The sequence below is a fragment of the Oryza sativa genome, chromosome 10, assembly GCF_034140825.1.
Source record: "Oryza sativa Japonica Group chromosome 10, ASM3414082v1".
NCBI lineage: Eukaryota > Viridiplantae > Streptophyta > Magnoliopsida > Poales > Poaceae > Oryza > Oryza sativa.
In genome coordinates, this window is record NC_089044.1 from 522,094 (window position 1) to 543,423 (window position 21,330).

The 21,330-nt window shown below is 41.0% G+C and overlaps 1 protein-coding gene, 1 long non-coding RNA gene and 1 pseudogene across 5 annotated transcripts; 2 read left to right on the forward strand and 1 right to left on the reverse strand.

Moving 5' to 3' along the window:
• Positions 1–4,471: 4,471 nt before the first annotated feature.
• On the reverse strand, positions 4,472–5,775 carry LOC136353688 (uncharacterized; annotated as a pseudogene).
• Positions 5,776–8,778: 3,003 nt separating this feature from the next.
• On the forward strand, positions 8,779–10,761 carry LOC107275569 (acyl transferase 15). Of its 3 annotated transcripts, none has more exons than XM_026020955.2 (2): positions 8,779–8,857; positions 9,202–10,761. In XM_026020955.2, exon 2 carries the CDS (start codon positions 9,220–9,222, stop codon positions 10,591–10,593), a length of 1,374 nt encoding a protein of 457 aa, XP_025876740.1. In that variant the 5' UTR covers positions 8,779–8,857; positions 9,202–9,219; the 3' UTR covers positions 10,594–10,761. The 3 variants fall into 3 exon arrangements, with proteins under 3 accessions (XP_025876740.1, XP_025876741.1, XP_015613490.1); XM_026020956.2 differs by having other exon boundaries at positions 9,208–10,761; XM_015758004.3 differs by having other exon boundaries at positions 9,214–10,761.
• Positions 10,762–13,321: 2,560 nt separating this feature from the next.
• Positions 13,322–20,543, forward strand: LOC107278993 (uncharacterized). Of its 2 annotated transcripts, XR_010737123.1 has the most exons (4): positions 13,325–13,336; positions 13,426–13,550; positions 14,020–14,120; positions 15,201–20,543. It is a non-coding gene; the product is annotated as an uncharacterized lncRNA (long non-coding RNA). The 2 variants fall into 2 exon arrangements; XR_001540334.3 differs by having other exon boundaries at positions 13,322–13,336; positions 13,426–14,120.
• Positions 20,544–21,330: the final 787 nt, after the last annotated feature.

Consider the following 21,330-nt stretch of genomic DNA (forward strand, 5'->3'; position numbering starts at 1 on the left):
CGATAATATACACTGTAGCATATATCATTGCTAGACCAACACCAATGGAGTAGAACACAGCTCGGGCCCACAATACAGAGATGAAGGATGTATAGGCAATGTCCACCATATAGGAACGATATGACTGAGGAGACCAGGAGTAATCTAGCCAATAGCATCTTGCATACTCTTGCAGTAGTGGAGTGGGCACACAGTGCTCCCACTACAGACGTGGTCTTCGAAGCACGCATTAAAATCCACCCATAAACAAAAAAAAATGTTGTCACACAAGGACAAGGGAACGGCATGGACATATTCTACCACTGTGTGCATCAAACACTGGCTGGCTGTACACGGCAACAGCAAGAGAGAGCCATACACCATGCCTACCCAAAAACAAAGCAACAACTTAGTATTAGCTACTTGTGTTTTTCGTCGCTGCTTGCGTGCTCTTTCGTCAACCATCCACCTGTCAAGGTGGGCCTTGCTGAGTCTGTCTGCCATTGGTCCATTGCGGTGCCGTATCGATGATTGCCAGAGCCACACGATGATGATCGAACGGTGTATGAACCAAGCAACCACATGACTCGAAACCCAGCCAAAATCCAGCGCCGGATGACGTGTCGGCACCCAGCGAGGGCCACGCCAGGGCAAAAGCCATTTTGAGCCGCTAATCCAGCTGGTTTGAAGTATTTAAATAAATGTACCAGTCTACCCACGTGGCAAGCTCTTGTATAATAAAATGGTGATGTACGGACTCCATAAAATTAATGTCCATGAAGCCATAAAATAGGAACGCTTTAATTGTACCAGCCACCAAACAGAAACAAATAGATAAACTTTCCAATAATTTTTATTCCTTGCAAGGCACAGCCGCTTTCCTAGCCCATACTATACCAATTACTAATATTCTACGGAAAGCCTCTAATTACGTGTATGTAATCACATATGGAAATCAGCAACATGATATTTTGCGACAATCATAATTACACATGATCTTCTCTCTAGCATTTTATAAAATATATATATAAACTTTTATTTTGAGAATTACACAGTACAATGCAGACACTCACAACACACACTCACCCTTATGAACGCACGTACGCAAACCCTACCCCTATGAGCATCTTCACACACTCACCTCTATGAACGCACGTACGCAAACCCTACTCCTATTAGCATTTTCGAAAACTGGACCAGCAAATCATGGAGATTGACGAAGTCACCATAGGCGTCTCGCTGTCAATGAGTATGTTGCTTACCACTGAAAGCACAATGTCGTTAAATCCTGGAAAATTCGCTCCCCATGGGAGCGAACCCAGGACATAAGGTGCTACTGAGGCTCTTTTAACCAATAGGCTAGATGCCCTTTCGCAAAATATATTGAAAAACTAATTAACATAAAAATCCTACAAGTAAAAATCCAAAGTTGATGTCAAAATATCAATTTCCAAATGATATAAGCAATGTTTTCTAGTTAAAACATACATTTAAAATGCTGAAAGAATCTATATATTGAAATTAGGGATGAGAAGACTGCTCTGAAACATGTGGAAACTACCTATTTTTGCTTCCATATTTTTTGGAATCAGAATTGGAAATTCTGAAATCCGTCCCTAAATATTTAATACCATTGACTTTTTTAAACTTGTTTGACCGTTCGTCTAATTCAAAAACTTTTGTGAAATATGTAAAACTATGTGTACATAAAATGATGAGGATGTAGGTCCCGATCTTCCGATAGGTATTGATAAACAACGATTTGGGCGAAGTCGCGACACAACTCGATCTGGCTTCTGAACGAACACGCTATTGAGCCCCGCAATTGCAGCACCACGTCTCCTCTGATTATCAACCATGTCGAAACCCGGTTGACCTCGCCGAGAAGGCTAATCCCTGCATGCGAATCAAAGAACACAAGCAAGAATAAGATATATTGCAACACAATTGCATATGAATGATTAAGCACTCGAATTTGGGGTTCCACAAACCGATCTAGCGGCGAAACTGTTCTTGACAGAATTATCTAAGCAAAACCCAACTCTAAACGATGACGGCTACTGAATAAATGTGATTAGGGACGTCCTAGGGTTGCCCTAGGGCGCGCACCCCCTTGGGCTAAGCCCACAACACAATTACAAGGCCCAAAACCCAAATCAGATTCGGACATGGCTTGTTTTGCAAATTCCCGGCAGCTCGGTAGGAATTTTGACGTGGGACCAAAACCATCTAAAAGTAGACTTCATAAGCTTTCCAACAAGTACTTATGGGCCCCGAAATTCCTTCTAGATCATTTCTTGTAGAACTTCATTTCTTGTCTTCTATGGACCAAAAGTGACGTGGTGAGATGAAAGAAGAATTGGAGAAGGTCTTGGTTTGGTACCCAATCAACTTCTTCAATCATCCATGCTTTCCTTAAGCTTGGTCTCTTTTCTTTCGCCCAAGCAAGTACCTCTGCAAACGAAAACACACAAAACTCATTGTGTAGCAACGTTTGTTCAAATATATAACAAGTAAATCTAATGTAGAACATATGCACCTTTGGTTTATTAATACATAAGGTAGTCATGGTTATATCCGAGCTAGTTGTGTCATCATCATAAATAAAGTATATTTAACAATGAATCAAATGACGAATTAATAATTATTTAAATTTTTTAAATAAGACGAATGGTCAAATATGTTTAAAAAAATCAACGGCGTCAAACATTTAGGGATGGAGTATCAAACACAAACACAAAGCAAACATGAATCAAAGCGAACATGGTAATGAATATTTATAGGAATATAAAACCCCATAAACTGAGCTTCAAAATTTTGTCTAAAGCAATAGATAAAAATTCCAAAACTTAGCAACTAACGATACTACGAGACCACTTTATCATAAGGAAATATCACAGATCACAGTTGACTTTGCCAAGTCCAAATTTTCATCTTTTGAGATAGTAAACACTTCCCTTAAAAAAAATCTCAAAGTGAAGAACACCACATCTCATACTGATATTTATAGGGCAGAAGTGCACATCTCAGTATCACATATCACATTTATAAGTTATTAACAATACAACATCTCACGGAGGACAACTGGCATTTATAGAGTAGGAAATGCGCAACACAAACACAGTCATTCACTGACTCACACCACAGACTTAGTTCATTTCCGTTTCCAATAAAAAAAATTGAATTCGTTTCGGTGAAATTTTCTGGAAAGTTTTTGCTTTCCGACAGATAGTGCCCTTCTTGTGTCTCTGTTGTCGAGAAAAAATAAATCCAAATTCGTTTTCGATGATTTGTGAAAATATTCTGATAGACCCTTTTCTTTCTTTTTCGAAAACAGGTCTGGCATCAAAACAACTTTCTGAACCATTTTCAACCAATTTCAAATATACACTTATTGCAATTTTTTATGGGAAAAGCTCAGGTATTGCAAATTTGAGAATTTAAAATGACATGAAAAGCTATCTTTCTGAAAAACATGCATGACGTGGAATAACTAGTTCCCTAATTAATTCCCGCCGTGCATGATTAATTTGGCATGCATGTTACGTGTAATGCTCCTCTCCTTTCAAGCTATTAATTTTTTAAGAGTAAATTGCGTCCGTGGTACACAAACTTGTTAGGTGGGTGCAATTTAGTGTAAAAACTTGAAAAACTCTCGTTTTGGTGCACAAACTTGTATAGGTGCGTGCGGACTATGACTAAATAGAATAGCAAATCTAATTTTGCTGAGTTGGATGATGAGTAGACCGCCAACTAAGCATTCACGTAAGAAGGACAGGTTTGCCTGCTCGTAAGCAATGGCCCTGTTTTATCAGAAAACCCCTTCTATTGTTTGGTATTTCGATCATGTATAATTTTTCAGTGAAACGAATCTGAGAGGTGTTCATAGCGGCGGGGAGCTGGGGAGGTCGAATCCGCGGTGGCTGTAGTGATGGGGGTCGAGCCCGATAGCTACGTCGTGGGGGGAGTCGAGTCCGACGGTGGCTACAATGGGTAGGTCAAGTTTGACGGCAGTGGCTGCAACAGTATTGCCGAGACTGACGATAGTGACAGATGGCGAGGAGGTCAAGTTTAGTGGGAGAGCTTAGAAGTTGATGCTGCGGTAGGCATTTGAGTGGCTTGCTTTAGGCCAACATCGGTTATCTCAGACTCTGACAATTCATATAGCAACTTTGAAGCCTAGCTCCAATGCTTCAGTGCAGACATTGAAGCAGCAAGGAATTAAGCCATTGTGCCGTCAGATTAACAGCATGAACATTAAATCCACTGAAGCAACAAGGATGTAATGCTTAATTGTACACATTGTGACAAAATCTGAACACAATGAAACACGTGAGTGCATATTTTGAACAGAAACTGAGATCCTGAATAAAATTCAGTGAATAGCCTGAATGAAAACTAAATGCATAACTTGACATGAATTTGATTGTGCACTAGTAATGTAGCTCAAAATCGATAACATGGAACCAACTTTATGAATGCATAGTATAAACTACTGTTTCTTTTTCTTGGGAGAGTTTTTCTTCTTGGGTGCTGCACTTCTCTTCCTCAATGTGGCCCTGCCTTGTTTGGTTGATGTGGTTAGTGGTGGTTGAACCCCTTCTCTCCTATTAGTAGCAATGAAAGCAGACTCTAGCACTGCTCCTGGATTCACCCTTTCTTGATGGTTGCTAGCAGCCTGTAAAAGATTATGTACTAATTTTATGATGGTTGCTATTAGCTGACAAAATGCTAGCTTAATGAAGGATTGTTTTTTCTTTGAGAACTTAATGAAGGATTGTCACCTCCTTAATAAAAGCTTCCACCACAGATGAACTCAGATAGTTAGAATTTTGTTGGGGTATGCTAAGCAGGTGCATTTCCTGAAACAAATATATGTTATGTTTAAAATTCCTTGTTAGTGCAGCTAAACATATACACAAGCAAAATGAGCATCAATAGTACCTGAGTGATGACAGGTTCCTAAAACAAATATACAATGAGTTTAAAATTCATAGTTAGTGGAGATAAACAAATACACAAGCAAAATAAGTATAAATATTACCCGAGTGATGACAAGCTCTTCTGAATCAACAATTGATGAAGTCGCCATTTGCTGCATAGGTTGCTTCTGAAGTTTTAAGTCAGCCTTCCTCTGTTTACAACTAGTTTTGTTGTGACCACCATTTTTGCAGTAGCTACAATGCATCTCTACTCCATGCTTTGAAATTTTAGTCCCACCCTCTAGTTCTTGGGGCTATTTTCTCCTAGTTTTCTTTGGCCTCCCCACTTTCTTCTCATATACTGGTGGCTTCACCTCTATACCCTGCATCTTCTCCCAGTGGATACTATCTCTCAGTGGCATTATGTTGTAGCTATAAGCTTGTTCATAGCACCTGGTTGAATAGCAAAATGACACTACATCCTCTGGCTTGATTCTTTCATGTCTTAGACAGAAAATGGCATGGTTACAAGGAATCCCAGTGAGCTGCCACCTCCTGCAATCACATCTCTTTACATTAAGTTCAACAATGTATTGAGATCCTCTGTCGCTAACCTGAAATGCTCCCATCCCAGCAGGCAAAACATAGCATGTATTAGCCATCTCTGTATTTTTCTCGACCTTCCGTTTTATTTTTGGGCAGAGGCCACATGGCCAATTCCTTTCTAGTTCTTTTTGCTTGGTGTACAACCTGTTCATGATCTGATTTCTAATCCTCTCAAGCATAGACAAAATAGGCATCTCCCTGGCATCAAGAATGTACTTGTTAAACACTTCTGAGTTATTGTTAAGAAGGATATCACACTTCGGAAAGTCACTGAAAAAGGCTCGACACCATTGGTTTGGAGGAATTTCTTCAAGGTACTTATAAGCTTCACTACTTAATGCCTTCATCTTTTCCATATTGGCATTCCACTCGGGCACAGTGCTAGATCTTGCAATAGCCCAAAGTTGGTTCTTTAGTGTCTCCCCTTTATGTAACACTTGAAAATTTTGATATAGATGCCTCACACAAAATCTTTGTTCAGCATGAGAAAACTCCCTTCTCACAGCTGGAACAAGCCCCTGGAAACGAATTATAAAGAATTATAGTTAGGAACTAAAATGTAAGTTATGTATATTATGAAAAATCAGACGAAGTTATACCTTCTGCCTATCAGTCATCACTGTCCATGCAGATGTATTCTCAATGCCAAGGTCTTTTTTTAGAGTGTCAAGAAACCAACTCCAGCTTTTCAAGCTCTCAACTTCAACTACTACAATTGCAATGGGAAAAATGCAGTCATTTGGGTCCATACCAACAGCAGTTAGGATATGGCCACCAAATTTTGTTTTAATATGGCATCCATCAAGACAAATGATAGGTCTACACCCAGACAAAAACCCTCTCTTGCAAGCATCGAATGACATATACAAAGTATGGAAGCAACCAAAAAGTAGGTTCAGGTAGAATGAGCTCCTTGGGTTAGAGGTTCTCAATTCTTGTCCATAGTCCCATAATTGGTTGTACTGAGATATTTCATCTCCATATATGGCCCTCATAGCCATCCTTCTAGCTCTACCTAGCTTGTGCCTAGATGGTGTTAAGTGGAGTTCCTTCTGAATTTTCTTAGCAAAGCTCATCAGTGTCATTTTGTCATTATCTCTAAATTCCTCAATGTACCTTTTTGTAAGATACTTAGCTGTGACGGCCTTGATCTCCCACTGTTTAGAGCGGGTGTGCTTCTCTATATATTCCCTTACCACTAAGCATTTGACTCTATTATCCATAGATGCAGACAACATCCATGGACAACCTTCAGCACACTTAGCTTCAATTCTTGTTTTGGTATTCCGTGTCTTCTTAATAGCAACTCGGTTCTTTATAGTATATTGATCTATTGCTTTCCTAAGCTCTACAGCATCTGCAAACATCATGCTAACCTTGAACTCAGGTGTCTCCATGTCTACATCAGCCCTAAAACTCTTAAAACTGAACTTGATTTCTTCTTCTTCTTCTTCTTCTTCAGAAATATCTGGCATCATCAACCTTTCATCTTCAGATGAACCATAGTCTGAACCCTCCTCTTTATTATGTGCTAACTCAATTTGCCCTTCAACACAATTATCAAACAAGTCATCATCCCCATGATCAATCTCATAATCACTATCAACAAAATCTAGATCTTCAGTTCTTGACTCCTCTTCATCATCAATTTTAGCGTCGGTAGCACGTTTATCTACAATCAACTCCCCACCATCACTCTTAGCCCTAATTATTTTACTTGGTTTCACAGCAGTACGCAAAGGATCTGAACCAATAATTGCCACATCATCTAAGTCAATAGCGTCGACTATGTCTTGATGATCTGCATACAAAACAAATGATCGGACCCTAGGTACAAGAGCGACCATACTATTAGTGTCTGCATCACACTTAACCCTCCTCAACCCATCATTTAATTGTTTGCCAGGAAGCAACCAGTAAATTTTGGTGTTATCAGATTTCTCATATCCTAATTCTTCAATGAAATCATCAACCCACAACAGTGACCAAGAATCTGACTCACAATGGTCAAACCAGCTTACTCTACCATCAACATAAGCCCGGTTTACACCATTTCCCATAAAAAAGCCTCCGTGGTGCATCTCAATGCTGAATTCTTCATCTTTGGAATCTACATATATTGTGTACAGATAATTATTCATCTTCAGAATAGTTTACTTTAGGTTCAGATGTTTAAGGGTATATCCAGGAAGAAAGCATAGTTAACAACAGAAGCTAGCAGTACATTAATGATCAAATTGCTCTCCAAAAATACAAATTTGCCATGATCACTTCTATACCATAAATGTCAACAAAAATTATAGCTTTTGTGTACCATGAACTAGCTCTTGGCATAAATTAAAACAACTGATAGTCCTTCTCGTTTGCAATACCTAATAAATCGACAATAAGAGGAAGAAATCTCCATAAAAATTGGAATTGAGAAAGACAATCTCATTTTTGACCATGATAAACTAAAGTACTCACTGTATACAGGAGATCGTGCACCTTCACTTCGCAGCCCTGGCACCATGTTGCCTCAGCGCCGGCGGCAACGTACTGCCACCGCTGCCCTAAACGTGGCCGGCGTGTTTTCTCCCAGCAAAGTCCTACCGCCTGGATCCAATTCGCGGCCTTCCACCTTGATCCAAATATCAATCTCCTGATTTATCTCCTTTTGTTGCTAACTCAATTGGCGGTAGGCTATCGTAAAACTGATCTCTAGCATGGGCATCATCGTGGGCTACAACACAAAAGAAGATTTGGAGGAATCGGAAGATGTATGAGGGGTTATTTGCAAATATGTGTAGCCAACTCACGCCCCCATAACGTGTGTATGCGCCAATGTGGCATCCTAATCACAAGCCAACTCAATAAGATTGGTGATGAAGTCATGTCTTGCCCTTGGTTCGCACGCACTACGCAAGTTTGTGTACCGAAACGAGAGTTTTTCAAGTTTTTACACTAAATTGCACCCACCTTACAAGTTTGTGCACCCACCTTACACTAAATTGCACCCACCTTACACTAAATTATGAGAATTTAAAATGACATGAAAAGCTATCTTTCTGAAAAACATGCATGACGTGGAATAACTAGTTCCCTAATTAATTCCCGCCGTGCATGATTAATTTGGCATGCATGTTACGTGTAATGCTCCTCTCCTTTCAAGCTATTAATTTTTTAATTGAACCATGAAAATACATATTTTAAATTAGAAAAAGAATTACGTATTAATGGTTAGGGGTAAGATGGGGCTCCTTTAAAAGGGGATCATAGCTCATACCGTCTCGGCATTGCTCCACTCCCTCGTCAGGCAACAGCAGCTGGTTCGTAACTGAAGTGAGGCAAGAGTCAACTACTGTCTACTGGTACGATGATTTTGTTCATATAATTTTTTTTAAATAGAGTACAAATCTATACGTCCACAATGTGCATACACTTCTCTCTATTAACACACACAATCACACTCTATCCTTACGAGCAATTTCAAAAATCTATACCGACATATATAAAGATTGACAAAGTAACTAAGACGTCTCGTTAATTCTTATGGACGGATACGCCGCCTACCACTGAAAAAATTAGTCATAAATACGAACACTTATATTAAGTCTAGAACTTAAACTCTAGTAGATTGGTTGCACCACAATAAACGTAACAAGTTGATGCTTTTGTTTATATTTTTGCTTACGAGATGCTGACTTATTGTTAGAGCTAGATATAGAGAAGTATGAGCACTGTGGTGAGCAAGTCGGCGCCGGTAGTCGTCCGACCATCGGAGCCGCCGGTGAAGACTTCCAGCAGCAAGATCGTTCTCTCTCCACTGGAGATGCCTCTTGCCATGGTGCCAATGACAGTGCTGCTTGCGTTCGAGCATCCCATCATCCATCACCATCAGCCCACGGCGGACACCATCAAGATGGCTCTCGCTCAAGCACTCGTCCACTACTATCCTATCGCCGGCCGTCTTTCCTGCAACGATGACGAAGACGGTGGCGGCGATTTCTACATCGACTGCACCAGCGAGCTCGGAGTCATGTTCGTGGCCGCGTCCGCCGACTGCACCATGGAGGAGCTCATGCGTGTCGCCGACAACCAACCTACCGACGACGAGACGGCGGTGGTGCAGCAGCTCGCCTTCAACTGCACGCCCGACGTCGGCGACGACGGCCCTCCTCCTCTGCTGTGGGTGCAGGTGACCACGCTATCCTGTGGAGGCTTCGTCGTCGGGGTGACATGGAGCCATGGCCTGGCTGACGGTGTCGGCATAGCACAGTTCATACAAGCCGTCGGCGAGCTTGCCCGTGGGCTGCCCTCGCCGTCCATCGTCCCGGTCAGGCAAGACGACATCGTCGCAACCCAAGTCGTACCTCCCTTCACCATGGCCCTTCTCCAGTTTCTACCCGGCCTCAAGCCATTAGACCTCACCTTCAACAACGTCACCGTCCCGACAAGCTTGATCAACCACATCCGACGATTCCGAGGACGACGAACCAACGACGATGGTGGGCAGCACTCCACCACCACCATCACGGCGTTCGAGGCAGTCGCCGCCGTGCTTTGGAAGTGCCGTACACGAGCGGTGATGGCGAGTCCAGAGGCTCCCGCCATACTAGTCTTCGTAGTGAACGCACGAAAGTACCTAGCAGGCGTCAACGACGGCTACTACGGGAACTGCAGCATGATGCACATGGCCATGGCGAAGAGCGGCGCGGTGGCGAACGGCGACATCATGGACGTTGTGGAGATCATACGGCGAGCCAAGGAGCGCATACCGGAGCAGTTCGGAGAAGGCAGCGACAGGATGGTACGGGAGCTCAGCGATGGGCAGCAGGTGGATGGATACGAGAGCTTGCTTTACTTGACATCATGGCGAAACATCGGGTTGGAGGAGGTGGATTTCGGCAGCGGGAAGACGGCGAGGGTGATGACTTACCCGCAGAGGATGCTCTTCTCTCTACTGGAGAAAACTACACCCATCTGCTTCATGCTCATGCCCACAAAGGAAGGGGCTAGGGTGATGTCTGGCTGTGTTACGCCCGACCACGTCGACGCCTTCCAACAACAAATACTCAAGCTCAACGCCAATTATACCGCCACCTGATTAATTAGACACGCCAGCTACCTCTATATGTGTCTAGGATCATAAATAAAATAATTTGGTCAAAGGTAGTACTTGTGTTATTGTTATGTACCTTCTTCATGTCATTTACCTTTACAATAAAATTATAAATGTATCGTGTGAGAATGGAAAATTTAATGGCCTCTCCAATCGGTATCCATCAATTGTATATATACTCCCTCCGTTTCAGGTTATAAGACGTTTTCACTTTGGTCAAAGTCAAACTGCTTTAAGTTTTACTAAGTTTGTAGAAAAAAATAGTAACATTTTTAATCCAAGATAAATTTATTATAAAAATATACTTAATTATTGATTTGATTAAACTAATTTAGTATTATAAATATTACTATATTTGACTATAAACTTAGTCAAACTTTAAATAGTTTAACTTTAAACAAAGTCAAAACATCTTATAACCTGAAACAGATGGAGTATAATATTGTAACGAGTCATCTGTAATGGGTCTAAGTGTGCCATTACATACCACATATTTGTAACGGGCGACATTCGGGCCATTAGGGATTAGCACTCATCTTGATAAGCTGTTACAGATGTCAGCCATCTCATGTGTGCCGTTACAGATGTGTGCACCTTATCTGTAATGACTCTATTTTAGGAGCCGTTACATCTGTATCCCTCCTATATAATTGCTCAACATTGGAAGTCGTTGCATATGATTTCTAGTTATAATCAACTCCAACTTACTCAAACTTCTTCTACCCGCCCACTCCCCCTGAATTCTCATTTCCCCTCCCCTCCTTCCCCATATCCGTCACCAGCTTGCAACTCTCTCCTTATCTCTGTTAACGGTCCTCACGTTGGTTGCCCCCTCCTCCCTCCCTCTTTTCCTGTTTACGGCGATTGGCGCAGGTGGCGGTGGGGCCCAGAGCGACAACAGTGGCCGTGGGTGCAGCAGAGGTGAGCGGATCCACCGACGCCACTGCCTTGGGAGCTCCCTCTCCCCATAGCCGGGATGGCATATATATCAACGGCTAAACTCGGCGACGGCGGTGAGCTGGCCTTGGAACCGCCATATCATGCGACAATGGGCGGCAGTGGCGAGCCTCGGCTGACGAAGGGCGTGGGCGTCGGCATGGTGATGGCTAGCGTGAGGGCTGCGATGACGTTGACTACACGGTCACTAGGATCCAACTAAGGTGAGCCACCTTCCTCAAGCTCGTGGCGCCTAGTGGTGGTTTGGATGATGAAGGGATGACACGGCTCACGGTGGTGTGGCAGCGTCGCAGAGAGGAGATGGTAGTCGGGCTGAATGTCAATTCTCTGTGAGGATTCTGGGGGGCAAGGTGATTCTCATGTTCATATTGTAGTGTTGATTCTCTGTGATGAATTCTTGTTCAGGTTCAACAAGTTTTTTGATGAGTTATGTGTTCTAAATGTTTCTAATGATGCTTTGAATTATCTGGTTAATTGGATCTTTTTTTAAAAAAGAAAATGTGCCACAGAGTAGCAACCGTGACATATATTTGTTTACTTAAAATCGTGGGAATGGCTGAGGATTAGGGCGCCACGTCATCGTTTTTTTTTCAGAAAATCCCTTGTTCTTTTCGCTAATAGCATGTACATCCCCGTTAATGTGGCCCGTCGGATCACATGCTAAGGTCGATCTGGCCGTCCACGTGTCCCAGCCTGACTACCCTTCCACCATCGTCAGATCGTTGGATTGGAAACGGATGGTCTGGATTCGCCAGCCCGTACAAACCCTAGCCGCCCGTCCTCTCCTCCCCACGCGCGCCGCCTTGCCCACCACCTCCAATCGTGCCGCAGCCTCTCCGTCCTCCTTCCCTCGCGTGCGTCGTCGCCGCCGCAACTCCCTCCTCCTCCACTCCCTCAACCTACTCGCGGTGCCGCCATTGCCGCCTCACTCCTCCTCCACTCCCTCAACCTACTCGCCGTGCCACCATTGCCGCTCCCTACCAATGAGCCGCCGGATCTCCCAGTGAGGAGGCCGGGGCCGCTGGATCCGGTGACCCCGTTCTCCTCGCCGGCGGATCCGGCGCTCCAGAGAAAGGAACGAGAACCGCCGGTACCGGCGGATCCGGCGTCCTAAAGAGGAATGAGAGCCGCCGTTGCCGCCCGGACGGGGTCAGCAGGCCGCCGCCACCACCCTGTGTAGGCTCGAGCACGACCATGACGAAGACAACCGCGGCTCGGCGACGATGGTTGTCTGGTCATTCGTGCTTTCCTTTTTCCTTTGTCTCACGTTTTCCCCTCCCAGAAATCCTCCGCCGTCTGCTCATGGTCTCATGGAGCCTATGGCCAGCCGCCGCCTTCCCCTCGAGCTCGCGAAGCCGGAGCCGCTGCCTTCCTCTCAAGCTCGCTGAGCCAGCCGTTGCTGCCGCGGTGCGGAGCCAGTGGTTACTGTCGTCGTCTTCCCAGCGAGCTAGCGGCGGCTGCTGCCCCCTTCTTGCGAGTTCGATGTCCACTGTCGCCGCCATTTCGTCTCTTTCTCCATCCCACGAGAACTTGGTTCTGCAAGATCTGTTCCGCATCGAGCGCCTACAAGCACGCGGCAACCAACAGGTGAAACTCGACATGGGTGGCAGCAGCCAAATCTCCTCCTGCTGATACTACTCCTCAAATTGATTTCTCAGTTCTCTTTACAGTCCTGCATCTCATGCTTTCTTCATATCAGGCTTATATGACTGGTGGAAATCTCTACTTGATTTTTCTGTGGTGCATGGTCAATCAAGTCTGAAGATATGAGGTTACAAATGCTTTACCTGCATTATGCTTCTCAAATTTCACTGTTAGAAGGCCATATTTCGTTGATTCAAAACTCATTTTTATGTGCAGGCCTGCATCTATTTTTGGAACCACAGATTTCGCTGTTAGAAGGCCATATTCCGTTGATTCAAAACTTTTTTTTTTATGTGCAGCCTGCATTTATTTTTGGAAGCATAAACGAAAGGATCACATATGTATGTCTGTTTGCTAATTAATACCTTTTCCTGCAAATACACATACACCACTTGGATGTAGATACCCATTCTGCCTTGCTTTACATGTTAATTAACTTGATTGGGTAAATGTTTACTGCATTGATCGACCGGTATCTCAAAGTACAATCAGTAAGTGACTGAAGCTAATTCATTAGCCTTTTATGTCTATATATGATCATAAAAATATCTGTAGAGTGCATCAGACAAGCAAAAAGTATATGGCAAGTGATAGCACATTTCTTAGGGAAGGGATTTATGAGTTCAATGTTAAAATCCTCTCTATCAGTCGCCTCGCATTTTTAACTTATCTAGGTTGCTTCCCTATTTTTTGCTACATAAGAACTAGATGTATGTCACCATATCAGAGTTATTTATATTCACATGTTATATTCTAAATCCATATGTTGTTGAGATGTGTTCTTTAATTGATCTCTTCATCTCTATGCAGAGTATCCTATCATAACATTAACAATGTTAGATCATACTTTTAGTGGGAGTTGCATGGAGTTATTATTATCAAAGCTGTTATTATTATCAAAGCTATTGAAGGTATTGTACATTGTTACATCTCCTTCACCCTTTATAGGTTTCTATATTACAGATGCTCCTGCTATTGTTTTAATTCTTTTTCGACCAGTACAACCTGATTAGCTATTCTTACTAATTCTTTTTATACAAAAAAATATTTAGACATGGATATTTACACCATCAAGTGTAAAATGTTACTTACACTGCTTGCATATGTAAGGGAAAAATACTGCCAGCTCCGTTCAAGTTCCCCAGAGCCATATAGACTATATTGCTATTTTGCTTGATCTTTAATCTTATGATAATGATTCTATGATTAAGGTTAATTATGTATATCGTCGTCATGTATCTTGCATTTCATTTGCTGAATAATACACAAATTGTTGTATAACAACATAACTACATAATTGAGCTTAATTTTTGTAAAGACCATCCAGTACAACTTCTGAGTTACATTGGTAACATAACAACCGGCGTTATTATACTGCTCTCATATGCTCTGATGAAATTTCTTCCATATATACATTGTACTTTGATAGCCTTTGTGTCTCTACTATTTGATCTCACCAATTCGTTTTTAAAGCTTTCTCCTGCTTGCATGAAGAGATTTTTTCTGTTGGTGTTGCTGAGTACGAAGAATTTGTTCATCCATGTGTTGCCAGTGCCTCTTCCAGTGTGATATGATGTGAATTGAGTATTCATGCTCTGTTAGCCTCTTTTAAGTAGCTAATGGAGGAAATGATTCTCACCATTTCAGTAGCTCCATTATGTCATTGATGATTGAGTTACACCCATTTAAAATATTTAGTTTCTACTTTAGTTACCTCATCAAGGTATATTGTTTCCACTGAGATTCACTTGAGATGGAATTTTAAACTAGCATTGATGTGTATCTTTCATGCCATCTCTACAAAACATGAAGGGCGCCAAAAGAATGTTATCAGTTGATTATGACTATATACACTGTTAGGATATGTCTTCAATCATTTTCTTTAAAAGAAGGATGGCTCCATTTTTGAGTCATGAAAACATTAGCAGTCTCGAGAATGACCTTCATTTATTCATGCTTCATCACATATCTCTATATTCTTTTTTTATTAGGTCGAAAAAGACATGGATGGATTGGATCCATCACGGAAAGCTGATTTCCTGTTCATATCTGAGACGAACGTAAATTTCTTTTGAAGGTACATTTCAATTTAGTTTGTGCATCAACTGTTCAATCGGAATGCTTTGCTAGACATATCCTAACCGTTACGATGCAAAGGTAAAGCAATATCATAGTCCATTTTTTTTTATATTTTGTCTTTCAGTTGGTTTGCTTTTACATGTCTGTGCTCAGATAGATTATTTCACTGTTTAGTTCACCAGTCTATTTTACACATGTTTTTTTCATTATTTGTGAAAGCACACTTTTAAATCCTAAAAGTTGTGCAGTCGATCTGTTTCGTCAAACTGTAGTGTAGCCTGCTGCCACTGTGCTTTTACAAGCTCTTTGTTTCCGCGTTGTATATTTTGCCGGCTACTTAAAAGGAACAGGGAAGAAAAAAATGGAACCTAACCTGAAGAAGTATATATGCATTGTAGAACTATAAGGCTTATGTTATTGCATCCATACTTTGGTTAAGTGATTATGCATGCTTTCGCTCATAAACTTTGCCACGTGGCCACATGGTAGCAGCACTTTGTACTACTCCACTCCAAAAAAGATAGAACTTTTGGTAGAAAAATTGGTTGCATGTGTTTAGAATTGTGATGCCAAGCGAAAATATTATCTCTCTATATAAGTGGTTGATACTATACTGTTTTAGCTGTACTAACATTACTATTAAAACTTTCTACTACCTTTGTCCCAAAATATAAAAACTTCTGGCCCTATATCTTGAAAGGTATGTTTAGGTACACAGCTCAAAATTGCGATATATTTTGGGACGGAGGTAGTATACTTTTTTTTAGGTGTACCGATGTCACTAACCGCACATAACGGAGGATTGTTGTTGACTAGGGCACTTGCATGTTGCACTTAAAAAACATCATTTTCTATCTGTTCATTTTAGCTTTGCATATGTTTAATATGGACCAACAGTAGGCATTTAGGTCTTCTGTTTTTAGCATCCAATAGTCCAATGTGATTCTAGCGTATAGAGAGAAAAGGGGTAGCATTGAAACCTATGTAAACTCATTGTAATTGACATGTAATTTGCCCCTTTTTTCTATTTATTCAAACTTCCAATACCTTTTGGTTTTCTCCTTTAGCCTATACACTATATTTTTGTATGTGCAATTTTTTTATAAGGGTAGTTTATGGGATATAGACGAAAAATAAACCAATGCTATGGGTGAATAGTATATGCATATTATTCCTCGAACATATTGGACTTCAATTGATTCAGGCGATTGATTCAGGCGGCGCAGCGTAGTGTGCTTCTATTGCTAGTGAGTTTTATCTTTAACCAAGAGGAAGACCCTAGAACTGTCCCCTCTATGTGTAACGGCTGCTAATTTTAAGCTGTTATAGATGAGTTTTATCCTTAAGGGTCTCCGGCCGTTACAGATGATTGGACACATGTGTAACCAATTGTTTGTAATGCCTGCTGAGCCGTTACAGATAGATAGGTCTGTGCTATATGTTTCTTAATTTTTGGATGTTGAAAAATAATTTTAAATGTCTTGACCGTCAAGTGCACATATTCTACATTTTGTAATATATAAGCCACATTTGTACAAACTACGGTTAATTGGATCATGCTATTACAACTTCTTCGAATTAAAAAATACCATTACTATTCGTCTGTGTAGGGTTATGCTATTACAATTTGACAAAAATTAGAGATATGCTACTACTTACCTGCTCAATGCATTTAACAGAAAAACTATTGATCAGATCCACGATTTGATTGTATTATTAATTATATTTGTTGCAAATAAATCTTCAAAATAAGATCACACGTGGCTATATTTAGAATGAAAAAAATATATTTCTAACTGAAACATTTTCAATTTATACATGAATCATCTATCTATAACTATTGAAAGCGAAATCTTTACTGGATCATTAAAAAGTATGGCACGCAACTCTTACAAAGGAACTAATGAAACATAAAAATAATTACTCATTGAAATATCTAACTAATACTATATATGTGCAACATTTTTAAAGTCCATTGCACTATGGGAAAGGTAAATCAAATCGGGAAGAAAGAGGAGGCGTCCAAAGTAGCGTCTGATTGGACGCTCGATGGAAAGCATTTCCGATTTCTTTTGGGCTGGTTTATTGTGGGCCAACTACTGTTGATAACTGGTTACTGTTTAGGGGGCCTCGTACTGTTTATGTGGTTGGCTGGTTACTGACGATGACCGTCTATTCACATGAGCAGGTCTTGTTCAATTTAGCTGGTGCCAAAGTCAGTTAAATTGTGTGCGGTGAGGACAACAGCGGGTTAAATACGTTGATGGATTCAACGGGTTTGTTTGATAATATCGAAAATATTCAGAATCTGTGGGATTTGCATAAGAGAGATATATAAAATCTACGTTACTAAAAAGAAAGAGCAAACATTATGGTGATAATTTCTTCGAGTTATTCAAGGCAACAGTGAATTTTCTTGCAGTATCATGGGTTTACTCTACAGATGCGAGAAGCGGGAATATTGGATTTATTAGCTCAGTTCATAGGACAGAAGGAAGAAAGGTTTCTCTTAATTAATGTCTGATGAGTTTGATTTATCTATTTATTGATGACATATGTTATCTAGCTATGGATTAGATTAAGAAAAATTTAAGACGAAAGATGGAGGTGAAAATAGTCCGAAAGATGAAGGTGAAAATAGTCTTCAGGAAGTTTATAATGTGACACCTTGAAAGGATTAATTAAATTTCTATTGACAAGATGACTGTGGTGATAGGTGGGAAGTTGAGATACTATTAAAGGTGGAGTCAAGAGGAAAAGGTTGCATATATTGATAGGCGGAGTCTCTTGTTACGATGAGCCTATTGAACGCTTGTTGGGACGGCTTAACGTGAGCAGCAAAAGGACCAACTCAAGTCCGATTGTACACCGAAGATCGAGTGTACGGGATAAATTTAGGTTGGTGTGTCATATTCGTTAAGGTGGGGTTTGTTACAGTTTTTGTTAAATATGTGTATGTTATCGATTACAATTTAGGACTTGTGTTCAACTAGCTATAGAGCAATGGAGCAAGAGTTGGACTTTATCCTAGGCTCTTTCCTAAATAGAGATGCACACCTATTGTACCCGCATAGCGACCTAGCATAGGCGAGAAGGAGCGGCTACCTGTCGAAACATAAATTCGGCAATAATAAAAGGGGGTAGCACATGAGACCTAAAAGTAGATAGATGCAGAGACAAATGATTTAGACAGGTTCAGGCCCTCTCAATGAGAGGTAATACCCTACTCCTGTTTGGGGATTTGAATCCGCCGGGTATAGTATAGATCTGACGATCAGGTTGTCTCATGCCCCCTAGAGGGCCTCCTGCCCACCTTATATAGGATGGGGGGCAGGATTATAAGATAGAAACCTTAACCAATACGGTATCGGTTTCCTAAATCTACTTTACAATATTATCAAACTAGGACTTTAGGCCGTTTCGTAATATAAAGGAAACGTAATACCCAAGTCATGATCTGTTACATATTCCATAGATATAAGTTATCTCCTATAACTAGTCGGATAACCACGCCGTGTGGGTATGGGGTACCCATAATCTCCACACTACCCGCGGTGTCTGGACAAAGGTCGTTGTAACTCTGATAGGCTGTAATATGCTGGATCGGGGACGAACATCTGTTTATGCCATAATTTGGCTAGTAATTAGTTCATTTAGGCATGCCAGATTGTGTAGTTTAGCTTCACGATTCATTGAATGGCTTGCTTGAGAGTTGGTCAAATGTGTGTGCAGTTTGTTGGGTGGCTGTAGAATTTTACCTATTTTGGAGATATGCATATATGTATACAGACCATGCAGGTGCAGCCGGATGATTAGGAGTTTTGGATAGCCACAGAGGTGAATCGGGTGGACTGGTACGTGGTGAAGATTATAGAAGATCATCATTAGCCTGATTACATGCCTACGGTATCGACTCGGATAGGAAGGAAGGATGGATCCACCGAACATGAAGGGAGACCTATGGTGCCGGGTGTGGTGCCAGTATAAATTTACAGCTCCGACGTTGGCGAGAGGTCCGAACAATTTCAATCTACTATTTATCAATCTACCGTTTCCTATTCTTTACTTTCTGATCTTTTCTATTTTGTTAATCTTTACCGTTTTGCGCTGAAAAACGGTCGTGCTTCTCCACGAAAGCGAGAAGGTTATCCTTTACTAGTTTGCTCGGAAACTAGTCGTTCGTCGTCACGTAAGTACGATATTTATCTTCCTTGCTAATTTGCTTATAAATTAGTCACTTGATTCCGTGAAAGTGAATTAATCTTGAAATCGGCTCTGCTAGCCGGTTTTGATCTATCGATTTTGGCGACTCTATTGATTGCACCTCAAATCATTAGGTGATCTTGTGTTGACTAAAAAAGCGTCAATATATTTTGGCGACTCCGCTGGGGACAAGTTTTGGCCGTAAACTTTTTGGCCGAAATCAGCCGATCTACCGCGGCATAGTTTCTCTATTTAATTTTTTTAATCTTCTCTGTAGATCGATTTTGGCCGTCGCCGGCGGTCTGTTCTGCCGAATTGTTTAATTCGGTGGGGAGGTAGCATGCAGGGCTAACAAATATTAAACAGTGCTTGATCAGGAAATTCAGGAGAGCTTTCACGGCTACACAGCAACCAAACCCAGGCATATAGGAGTAACACTTGATCTGTAAGTGCAAATTAATCTCTTTTGGATTTTGCTAGGTGTACGTATCAATTGCACCAGGAAAAGGCCAAGGCTTGCTGAAAATACATGGATGGGTACTGGAGTGCTACACCGCTACCTCACTACGTCAACTGCGAGGTAAATACTTTGTCTATTCCTTCAAATAATTTTGCAAGTCCTATAAATTCTCATATAAATGTTGCTAGATCTACTTTTAATGAATATATACTGCATCGGCTAATGATAGTTAAAATAATTATTTGAGCTCTTTAAATTATGAACACAGCATGTCACAGTCTATGCAAAGTAATTCATATACTATAAATTTTAATAATGCTAGCAATGTACGTGCACCTTTTGATTCACCGGTGATTATTTTGCAACCTATTACTACACAACAAATTTTGCCGATGAAAGAAATGTATGGACATGGTAATATTAGTTATCCAGTTGATTCTATTAATCCATTACATGCCATACCAAATATTTCTCAATCGGAGATTTCTTCTCGTGCTCATGGTTCATCTTGTATAATGTCCAACGCTTATAATTCGGCCTCATGTGCTATTTATGATTATGGCCGAATTAATGAAAATTCAACGAGTATACATACGCCTCTGTCTGATTTTGTGGCATATAGTGCATCACGTGAATCTCTCCAGACTTTCGGCAATTCTCATAGTTCATTGCCGAAAGAACGTGTTGATGTCCCCCCATTGCATATGTCGTATGAAGAGCCCTCTATATCATATTCTTATGATACATCACACTTCAATGCTTTTAGTCCACAGCAAATTGATTGTGCATATACTGGGATCATGGCCGAGCAGAATTCAGATACTAAGAGCATTGGGGGGCAATTTGTAGAGGAATTCAATGTAAAGATAGATAGTCTTACAGAAAAAATCTGTAGAGATGTGGAGGAAAAATTCAATTCTTATATTTTAAGTAAAGGGTCAAAACCAATTTTTTCACAAGAACAAAAGCCGATAAATCCAGAATTATCGGCTAATGAAGACAAGGTAATTTCCGAAATAATTTGTGCATAAAATCCTCGTCCAGGAATCAGCCGAGGTACACAAACTGACAATTTAATATACAAATCCATCATAATAATAACGTTACATACTTACAAAAGAAAAGAAAAACAGCAGTGGAATAACGGTCTAGCGAAGCTCCGGCTCCACTCCCACAGGCAGCTCAACAGGGGTATAAGCCAAACGTCTTCTCCTTCTGGATCATTTTTCTTCCACTAAGGTTTGATTGATTATTGCAAGGTGAGTACATGGAATACTCCGCAAGCCACACAGCAAATATGCAAGTGCACAAGGATACCAAAGAATGGCATAATATAGAGCTCATTTGCAAAAGTAGCATTTAGCAAACATTCGAGAATT